This window comes from Apodemus sylvaticus, chromosome 14 (genome assembly GCF_947179515.1).
Source record: "Apodemus sylvaticus chromosome 14, mApoSyl1.1, whole genome shotgun sequence".
In the NCBI taxonomy this organism is placed as follows: Eukaryota; Metazoa; Chordata; class Mammalia; order Rodentia; family Muridae; genus Apodemus; species Apodemus sylvaticus.
The window spans coordinates 45,439,691-45,450,969 of NC_067485.1; the positions used below are offsets into that span (position 1 = coordinate 45,439,691).

At 39.3% G+C, this 11,279-nt stretch overlaps 1 protein-coding gene and 1 non-coding gene across 2 annotated transcripts; one reads left to right on the forward strand and one right to left on the reverse strand.

The window, feature by feature from the left end:
- Window positions 1-4,980: 4,980 nt before the first annotated feature.
- On the reverse strand, window positions 4,981-5,934 carry LOC127665047 (olfactory receptor 2W1-like). Its single transcript, XM_052157426.1, has one exon. It carries the CDS (start codon window positions 5,932-5,934, stop codon window positions 4,981-4,983), a length of 954 nt encoding a protein of 317 aa, XP_052013386.1.
- Window positions 5,935-9,970: 4,036 nt separating this feature from the next.
- On the forward strand, window positions 9,971-10,044 carry Trnat-agu (transfer RNA threonine (anticodon AGU)). Its single transcript has one exon. It is a non-coding gene; the product is annotated as a tRNA-Thr (tRNA).
- Window positions 10,045-11,279: the final 1,235 nt, after the last annotated feature.

Here is an 11,279-nt window from a genome sequence, read left to right on the forward strand (position 1 = left end):
ACAGTAGCCTGGGCTGGCATTGTGTTCTCTTAGAGACTGCACGACCTCTGACCAGGCTCTTCTGGCTTTTAGTGTCTCTGCTGAGAAGTCTGGTGTAATTCTGATAGGTCTATCTTTGAATGTTACTTGGCCCCTTCCCTTGCAGTTTTTAATATTATTTCCTTGTTCTGTGCATTTAGTGTTTTGATTGTTTGTGCTGAGAGGATTTTCTTTTCTGGTCACATTTATTTGGTATTCTATAGGCTTCTTGTACATTTATGGCCATCTCTGTTTTTAGGTTGGGAAGAAGCTTTCTTCTATGATTTTGTTAAAACCATTTTCAGGTCCTTTGACCTGGGAATCTTCATTCTCTTCTATTCCAATTATTCTTAGATTTGGTCTTTTCATTGTGTCCTGACTTTCCTGGATGTTTTGGGTTAGGAGTTTTTTATGTTTTAAGTTTTCTTTGACAGTTGTGTCAATCTCTTCTATGGTATCTTCTACACCTGAGATTCTCTCTTCTATTTCTTGTATTCTGTTGGTGATGCTTACATCTGTAATTTCTGACCTCTTTCATAGGTTTTCCATGTCCAAGTTTGCCTCCATTTGTGTTTTCTATATTGTTTCGGCTTCTACTTTTAGGCCTTGGACTGCTTTATTCAATTTCTTCACCTGTTTGATTGTGTTTTCCTGTATTTCTTTAAGGGATTTATTTGTTTCCTCTTTAAGGGCATCTACTTGTTTACCTGTGTTTTCCTGTATTTCTTTCAGTGGGTTATTTATATCCTACTTAAAGGACTCTATTATCTTCATGAGATAGGATTTTAGGTCAGCTTCCTGATTTTCAGGTGTGTTGTACTCAGGGTTTGCTGTGGTGGGAAGACTGGGTTCTGATGACGCCTACGTGAATTGCTTCTGTTGCTTATGGTCCTGTGCTTGCCTCTTACCGTCTGGTTACCCCTGGTCTTTACTGGTCTGGGTGACTCTGTCTGGAGTCTGCCTATTTTGTCCCTGGGTTGCTTCAGGTCTCCTGGTATGCCTGCAACCTGGCTGTAGCAGGTATCCTGTGGGGCCTTTTGAAGGTGGGATCTTCAGAGGGTTTGAGAAGCTGCTGATCTGTTGCCTTGGCTGCAGCGGAGATCCCCTGGGAGGCCTTCAGACTGTTGGGTCTTCAGAGGAGCAGTCAAGCTGTTGTCCTGTGTGAAGCTGTTCTCCAGGGAGCCTGCTGACTGTGGTTTCTGTTTCCCTGTGTGAGGTAAAACTACTGGGAGGCTTTCAGTCTGTCAGGTCAGTTGCTCTACAAGCCATGAAGCCCCCAGGAGGCCTTCAGACTATGGTGTTGGTTTCTTAGTTGCCCTGGAACTAGGAACTAGGAGGAATTTCTAGGATGTCTTCAGTTGTAGTGTCTTCGGGGATCAGACAAGCTGGCGATCAGTTGCTTAGTTGCCCTGTGTGCAGTGATTTCCTGGGTTGCTTCAGGCTGTGGCGTCAGTTGCCCTTAGTGCAGTGGATCTCTGAGATGCCTCAGGCTGTATGCCTTAAGGGGAGCAGACTAGCTAGCAGTTTGCCCCAGCAGAAAGGAGTGGCCAGAAGGGGAGTGGAATTTGGCAGGCAGGAGTTTTGGGGAATGATGGGTCATGAGTCCATTGGGCTTCCCGTGGCAGCTATGGGACTTCAGGAGGGTTCTTACCAGATGCCCAGAGTGCAGCAGATCTCTTGGGATGCCTCAGTCTGTGGTGTCTTCAGGGGAGCAGAATACCTAGCAGTCTGCCTTGTTGGAAAGCATCAGCCAGAAGGACAATTTTTTTTTTAAATCAAGGAAAATGTGAGATTTAATCTGGTCTAATTTATAATCTAGTATTTGTTTTCTCCATCCTTTCTCCTTTAATTACTGTGTATGCTTTTAAAAGTGTTGATCCTATGGTGTGGAGCCTTTTTCAGTGTGGCAAATCTTATTAATGTTGACATGATTTCTTGTTTAAAAAGGAATTTATTAAAGTGAAAATTCTATTAAATCATCATTATTATTTATTGACATTTACATCTCCAAATCTAGGTTATTTATGTGAGATCAGGTTGATCAGCTCCCACAGGCATTGAGTCATTGCTTGATGTTTATTATTTAATAACAATTCAATAGATACATTTTCTACAATGATCTACATTCCTAAGTTCAGATAATCAATAGTATTTGCAATATTAATCTAATTTCTAGTCTAAATGCAGAGGAAACAAACCAAAGGGCAATGAAAATTATACACATATAAACAATTCTGAGTAGGCAGTGTAATACTCTTCTGGAGGTCTATAACTATTATATGTTTTGTATATTTAGTTTATTGAAACTAGGAAGCGATTACTACATAACTGAACTTCCTTACAAACCTTACAAAGATTGGAGAAAATATATAAAATACAACACTGAGTAGGATGACATTCATCCCACAGAACTTGTCATCTCTACTGTGGGGTGGTGAAATATTTTGAAAATAACTTTGAAAGAGATATAAATAGGAAGACAAAGAAATTCACAATATTCTATAGTGTACTAATTGTATTTTATATGAGGTATTATAATGTCATCTGACTGGCCAAGTAAGTAATCATCCAAAGACTCTTTCTTCTTCACATTTCCAGAATTATAAAGCAATAGTGGAAAAAAATCATGATACTTTTAGATTTCACCAAGATACTCTGTTAAAACCATCTTGACTTACTAAAAATATCTATCTATCTATCTATCTATCTATCTATCTATCTATCTACCTACCTACCTATCTATTTATCTATCCATTTTTTGAGACAGGGTTCCTCTGTGTAGCCCTGGTTGTCTGGGACTCTCTTTGCAGACCAGGCTGGCCTTAGACTCAGAGATCCACCCACTTTTGCCTCCCAAGAGCTAGAATTAAAGGTGTGTATGACCACTGTCTAGATGGTTTATTGAACATATAAAGAAAAAAGCTTTTGAAGAAGGGTATAAAATAATAGAAAATATGAACATTTAAATGAAATACTATTTTCCACAAAAGGCTAAATGTCATAATATATGGAAATGAAATTTCATTTACTTTGCAAAATTTCATCAATCTAAACGTTACAATACCACCGAAGACTCACACAAATTTCATAGACATAGGCCAAAATTCTAACAGTTGTCAAGTTGATCATATTCCCTTTTCATTAAAGTTGAGATGACCAAGGAATATAGTTTTTTTATGGATCAATGAGAAATAAGCAAGATTGTGTTGTCACCTTTATATTTGTTTTATTATATGTATTGTGTTTGCCAGAAAAGATGTCTGTGTACTACATGTGTGCTTTGTGTCCTTGGGGCCAGAAGAGGGTGTCAGATCCCCGGAACTAGAATTACAGTTACCTACAGCTGCCATGTGGTTGCTAGGAATCAAACTCTGGTCCTCTGGAAGAGCAGCAAATGCTCTTAATCACTGAGTTGTCTCTCCAGCCCTGTATTGTCACTCCCCCCCCCATTTTTATTGGTTATTTTATTAATTGACATTTCAAATGTTATTTTCCTTCCCAGTTTTCCCTCCATAAGCCCCCTATCCCCTCCTCCCTCCCACTGCCTCTATGTGTGCTTCCCCACCCACTCCTGCCTCAGTGCCCTAGCATTCTCCTATTCTGAACAAGTCTCCACAGGACCAAGGGGCTCCCCTCCTAGTGATGCCAGATAAGGCAATCCTCTGTTACATATCTAGCTGGAGCCATGGCTACCCACTGTGTACTCTTTGGTTGGTGCTTTAGTCCTTGGGAGCTTTGGGTCATCTGGTTGGTTGATATTGTTGTTCTTCTTATGAGGTTGCAAACCCCTTCAGCTCCTACAGTCCTTGCCCTACCTTCTCCATTGGGGACCCCACACTCAGTCCAATGTATGGCAATGCACATGTGCATCTGTATTGAGCCAGCTCTGGCAGAGCCTCTCAGGGGACAGCTATTCCAGGCTCCTGTCAGGAAGCACTTCCTGGCACCAGCAATAGTGTCTGGGTTTGGTGTCAGCAGATGGAATGGATCCCTAGGTGGGACAGTCTCTGGATGGCCTTTCCTTCAGTTTCTGCTCCACTCTTTTCCCTGCATTTCCTTTTGATAGGAGGAATTCTGGAGTGATATTTTTGAGGTGGGAGGGTAAAGTACGTTATTTTGTGCCCACTCATTTTGTGCCTACTACTTATCAGAGAAAGTAGTAGACAATTGTAAAAGATATTAGTGTTAGATTTCACTGAACAAAGATGGAAGAAATCACTTATCACATGGACTTTGTGATGATGGCTGTCATGTATAGTGTATTATCTGAGCCAAATGTGGATACATCTTTGGATGACATCACAAAAGATTAGATATACTAATTATTTATAGGGTAAGGGATATAGTGCAAGTTGGAAGAGTGCTTCCGTACCATGTATGAAGCCTTGTGTTCAATCCCCAACACCACACAGACTGGGTGTGATGGTATATGCTTGTAATCCTAGAACTTGGGAGGTTGAAGCAGGAAGATCATCTTTGACTACATAGGTGTTTGAGACATTCACAGTTTCATGGAATTCTGTCTCAAAAACAGACAGACAAATGAGCATTGCAAATTATATATATTATTGTTTAATTGTACAAAATGCAATGCACATGGAATCATTTTGCTCAATGTTTTAAAATATGTGAGCATCACCACTGAAACTATACAAGGAGAAAAAGCAGACTTCATAGGGGCTCCCAAATAAATTAAAATGCATTTAAGTTGACATTCAGAGCCCCTTTGTGTTACATTTTAGCAGAGTTTCTTAGTGACATGTATTCCCTGAGAATAGGCTAATGTTTAGAATCCTGAAAGATCTACTTAATCTTACAAGCTGCTTGCATCCACAAAATGTCTGTATGTGAGAATTACTTTAGCTGTTGGTCTTTAAGATCCAAGGATTACTTTCCTTATTCAAATCTGAACCAGAGGACTTCCTTTGTTGCTTTGTTCTCCCCAACACTTTTCCATGGCTTCTAGTTTCTCCTCATTTCTGCAAATCTGTGGTAAAACCTCATGAGTTTTTTCAGTGCATCTTTCATGTCTCTGTTTCTTAGGGTATAAATGAGGGGGTTGAGACTCGGAGTGATGATGGTGTAAAAGAGGGTGAGGAACTTGCCTTGTTCCTTGGAGGCCCTGTTACCAGGTTGTAGGTACATGTAGATGATAGTGCCATAGAATATGGAGACCACAGTGAGATGAGATCCACAGGTATTCATTGCTTTCTGTTGCCCTGCCTTTGACTTCATGTTGAGCACAGTTTTGGCTATGTAGCCATAGGAAATCAGAATAAGGATGAGAGGTGTAAGGACAATGACAATGCCTAGAGCAAAAACAGACAGTTCAACTGTTGTGGTGTCTACACAAGCTATCCTGACCATGGCTGGCAACTCACAGAGGAAATGGTCCAGGAGGTTGTGTCCACATCGAGGCAAATTCACAGTGAGTGTGCAGAGTACTACAGAGTTGGCCAAACTAATGCCCCAGACCATGACTATCATCTTGATACACAGACGTGGATTCATGATTACAAAGTAATGCAAGGGCTTACAAATAGCTGTGAAACGATCATAGGACATGACGGCCAGGAGCAGACACTCAATGGAGCCCAGCCACATATACACATAGAGCTGAACAATACAACCCACAGAGCTGATGGTCTTCTCGGGTCCCCACAGGTTAACCAGCATCTGAGGGACAATGCTTGTTGTGAAACACAAATCCAGGAAAGATAAATTTCTGAGGAAAAAGTACATTGGTGTGTGGAGATGGGGATCCAGGAGGGAAGCAAGGATGATAGCAGTGTTACCCACCAACGTAATGATGTAAAAGAAGGTGACGACTCCAGAGAGGATCAGTTCCAGGTGAGGGTGGTCAGAGAAGCCAAGCAGGATAAAAACATGCAAAGTACTGTAATTGCTTGGGTCCATAGTCTTTCAGTGTTCATAATCTACAGTAAGAAGTGTAGGAGAGGGAGGTAGAGGGAAAGCAGTTGGCAGGAGGACAAGAAGAACAAGAAATAGGTTATTAGTGTAGCCTATGGAGTAACTGATAAGACATAGACTTAGCCGTAGGGATAGAAATTAGGTTAATAATAGAAAGAAATAATGGTTACAAATTGCCTCTTATAGTCAGCTTCTCTTGTACCTGTTGAGGATTCTTTAAATGCAAATGAGTTTAATACTCGACTTTATTTTATTCTAAGAGACCTTGAAAAGAGGTCTCTTATATCTGGATCTGGAATTCTTCATGTGCATATTTGAAAGTTTGGAAATGATAGGATTGTAAAAATAACCTGGCCCTTTGGTTTCTTTGTAAAGGTAATTGGAGCAGAGTGAAGATACTTTCTTATTTGGTCAGTAAATCCATGTACACAAGTGCGTTATTTGTTGAAGTCAGATTAAAAGGGAACATGTTCTTCATTCTTTTTCTATTTCTAAGAGAGCTTTTAGTGCTCAGTTTATTACGTAAGTGACCTAGAAGTTTCCCAAACTTTTCTATCATTTAATATGCTTAGCCTTTCTCCTTACTAAGTTTGATACATTTGAAAAGAAAAACATACGTTATATATCCCTCTTTAAAAAATTTCAGCCACTGTCACCCACATGGAACCCAGTGAGATACCTTGTCTTGATTTTTGCCCTCTGCCATCACATTGTCATAGTCTTCTCACCCATGTGCCTACCATGTATCAGCTGATTCCAGAAGCTCCCCATTTTAGAGGACTGCCTTGTATACCTGCATGCCTTGTGAACAAGGTAGCGGTGTGAACCTTATTGTTATTCATCCCCTACACGCCGTTTCCACATCCACTGTCTTCCACCTTTTCAAGTATCTAAAGGTCATTCCTATGTAAAGCTCTGCATCTTCTTCTTTTTGGAAAAAAAATTTTTTTTTAGTGTATTTGTTAATACTCAGCATGGTTAACAGACTCATATTAGAACTCCTTTCTCTTTAATAGATTACATATGCAGAACTCTTACGGGGTGCCAATAGACATGGAGCTAAAGAACTTGTGTCCAAGAGTTTGAATTTTAGAAGAGAGACATTAACTGTGTGACACCTGCAAATTGTACAAAATCCTCTTCTTGGGATAAGCCAGGGAAGGTGAGCTTGTGGTACCTGTTGTTTTAATAAAAGTTTTCTCCCCTTGCTAGGTAATGTGTACAAACTGTTAGGAAAGATGTTGAGCTGAAGTGGTGGTTCTCCAGCTGATCATGAATGACTCACTCTTGTTCACTTTATGGCCTTACTGTCAGCGACTTCTCTCTCCTGGTTCTCACTCTGAATTTCTAGTATGATTACATAAACCTCGAAATAGAACATAGAAAGCATTTGTTCTCTGAATGTGATGCTCTAACTATCCATTTCTGTGCCCTTTAGCCTGGTGTGTTTTGAATCAACTTTATTGTTATGTATTCAAATTGCCCCCTTATTAAATAGGCCTTGCTGCATTCCCTGGTAGGATGAAGGAGCTGCTTATTGAAGAACTGTACTATGCTCATGATTCTATTATAACTATTATCCCCACTGCTCTGGTTATACAGAAATTATAATACAGATTTAACACTGACCTTCAAAATAAGAAAGGGCTGCTTACTTTTAGGTGATACTTCAAAGACACTCAAGTGTTGAATGTTCTTTCTGTGACAATTTCTTTTCTTCTAAGCATGGTACACATAAATTTACCCCCTTAAAATAAACTTTTATTTATGACTTATCTCTCCTAATCATTTACTATGTGATACCAGAAAAATGTAAGAAAACTGCTGAGTTCAGTTTTCCATTAAAAAAATTGGGTACAATATAAACCCCCATTTGTAGGGCCTAAAAACTCAAATGACCAAAAATTGTGTGCAGTTTAGAATAACTCAGAGGAACAAGAATTGATATAAAAGTAATTTATAATCATGTAAAATGTGGGTTAAGATTGTCTAGCATTCTCCCAAACACTGGTAAACTTTAAGAAAGCAGGCATGATCTGTGAGTTTTTTTGCTCTATCTACTATATCTGATATATGCCCTAACATATGTATCTGTTATTATTAACAAATAAAAAAATCTCTTGGAGGAGTGGATGGAGGGAAACTGTGGTTGTAATGCATTTTATGAGAAAATAATTCATTTTCAAAAAAAACCCCAGAGACTAAACAATAGACAATCATGTACAGTTATCATATTTTTTCCATTAAAATTTAGTGTTATATTGTCTGACATTACTAAAGGGCTGATGATAAGTAGTAGATGAATGAAAGATGGTTTTATCTGTACAAGGTTCCTGATGTCTTACCTTTCCATTGCTGGGGTCCAGGATGCTGAGAGCAGGACTGTTTCAGTGTTCCCTCTCCAGGGCTGAGCCTGTCTCCCCATCTCTGGGTAGGGCCTCTGTGAGGAGGCTCTCCTGATGGTGTTGCCTCCAGTGACTCTAGCTCAGAGCTGCAGCTGTCACCAGCTCTCCTTGATTCCTTTACCTATAGAAGAAAGTGGATACGTGTTGTGACTGTAGAGAGATGTGAAAACCCACCAGACAATCCAGAATAAATACTGAATAAACCTTTTCAGTATTGTCTGAAAGCCCAGAAAGCCATCCTTCAATAGACTTCCCTGAGGTGCTGTGGAAAGGCTAGGCAGTGGCACACTGGCACAACCACCTTGATATTTCGCTAAGATAGTTTTAAGGGTGGAAAACTAGCAGGACATGCAGGAAAGCTGAAAGATAGAGGATTAAAGAATTTATTTTCAGAAATTTTTCTAGGCTATGAATGCATTACAAACAAAATGTGTTCTCTTCATGTATATTTGGAAAACTAATATTATGACAAAAATTACCTGTATAAAATCACCTTATCATGACGGCACACATTGATGATAGGAGTAAGTTTGCTTTGAACAGATGAACTTAAACAAGGCATCTCATTTTCTATTTCATATGCCCGTCCCTCTTCTAGGTCTCAGTAGCTGCCCCAGATACCCAGGGAGGGAACTGTTGGCCCTGGAAGAGAAGGTGTGTGCTGCAAAGCTCCAGGCAGCAAGTCCAGGGCCATTATATTTGCATCTTCATTCAGTTGTCTTGGCAACCATGAGTTGTGATTAAATATATCAGTGACCATTACTGTTAGTTTTTTTTTTTTTTGTTGTCTCACAGGACACTTATTTAAACCCAAGGTCCTGGACAAGTAAGTATGCTAAAGACTTTTTATGAGTTAGTTTGTAATCATCAGCTGTGTTATTTTTCTTGAATTGTAGTTCCATGTAGCCAAGAATTACTTTAATAAAAGGACACAAATTAATTGCCAATGATCACCTGTGAATGGTTTCTTGTCACTGAGCAAGAAAACAGCTTACACTGTTTTCCTCTGCACGGAAGGAGCCATTTTCCAGTGTCTTGCTTGGATGGATCAATCGTGGGCAGAGTTTTGGGCTTGAAGCCTTTGTGGTTCCCATGATCAGTTACATAAACTTGAGGCAATTGCTTAACTCCCCGTGCATTATATTAATATAAAAAGGATATATCTTAAAAATTTTTTATAAAGATCAAGTAACTTTGAGATATATAACAATACACTAATGGTTGGTACACAGTCATCAAGCAAATAAAAGTTGTATTTTATGATTTCAAACCATTGAGGCATCTTGTGCTGCAATAAAGCTTACTTTTTATCAGTTTGAAGAAAGCTGATACCAATACTTAATAAAAACACTTGAGATTATCTTTTTCCATTTCAACCCTTTATGGTTTTGTATATGATATGTGTATATTTTATAATCTATCCTTTTTTTTCTCAGTTTTTGAATTATTTGTCTTTTATTTATTTTATAATCTTTTATAACAAAATTTAAATTAAAATATATTTTGATTATATTCTTCCTTTCTGAAATAATTATCCAGTTTCTCTTCTCCTCTACAGACATCCAACTTTAAATTTTTAAAAGAAACAAACAAAATAAAAACCGCAATCCAGTCAGGGCTCTGTGGCTTATCTGGTTAAAGCGCCTGTCTAGTAAACAGGAGATCCTGGGTTCAAATCCCAGCAGGGCCTATAAGAGACACTTTTTGGGGGAGAGAAGGGGGCTTGCGGGACTTTCGGGGAGTTGGGGTCTAGAAAAGGGGAAATCATTTGAAATGTAAATAAAAAATATATCGAATAAAAAAAAACCACAAACCAAAACAACAACGGAAAATCAAACCAAACCCCAAAACCAACTACCACCACCAAAACTACATCCAAATCCCAGTACAACCTGGCATCAAGAAAATACCTGAAATCTAGAAAAAAAAAATACAACAAAACCTTAATACAGAACCAACTAACAACCATCACAACAAATGTTACCAAAGTCTAATGAAATTAAAGCAGAAACACACAAAACCTGTGGAGTCCATTATTTGCTTGTCACCTACTCCTGGACATGAGTTCTGTCCTATAGTGGTTGACATATCCGGATCCATTCCATTGGAGAAAACTGGTTTTCCTTTTCTAAGCAGCTCTAAGAGCAGCACCACTGTTAACTGTTATCCTAGTGACTAGATCTTCATTCTTTTATTTGCTCACTCACTGTTTTTCAGTAGTAATAAAATACAGTACAATAAGATAAAACAAAACTATCCCCTTGAAGTTTGACAAGTCACATCAAAATAAGGAGAAGTGCTCAAGAGAGGGCACAAGAGTCAGAGCCCTACTCATTTGCACTTTTGAGAATCCCTTAAAAACACTAAACAGGCAGCCATAATGTAAGTGCTGAAAACTTGGCGCAGACCCATGCAGTCCCTGTGCACGCTACTTCGGTCTCTGTCAGTTCACATGAGCTTTGCTCATGTTGATTTAGAGTGCTTTGTTTTCCTTCCTGGTGTCCTGGATCCCCTGTGACTCTTCCATTCCTCCCACCCCCTCTTCTACAGGGTTCGCTGAACTCTGTGGGGAGGCATTCCTTCCATTTAGGGCTCAGTGTCTCAAGGTCTCTCACTCTGTACAATACCTGGCTGGGGGTCTTTATACTTTTTTTCATCTACAGCAGAAGGAAGCTTAAATAGAAATTTCTGGTTTCTTTGGAGAGTCACTTGTGTCATATAATGTTTTTCTGGAAACTGTCTTATGAGAGACTGTTTTGCTGAAGCAGACATGTGATGTTTTTCTGGAAGCTGCCTGGTGAAAGGGCGTGTGACGCTTTGCTGAAATGAAGTGCACGTGAGTGGGTACACAATGTTTGGAAAAGTTTAAGTATAACCCAACAAGCTGGGCGGTGTTGGCGCACGCCTTTAATCCCAGCACTTGGG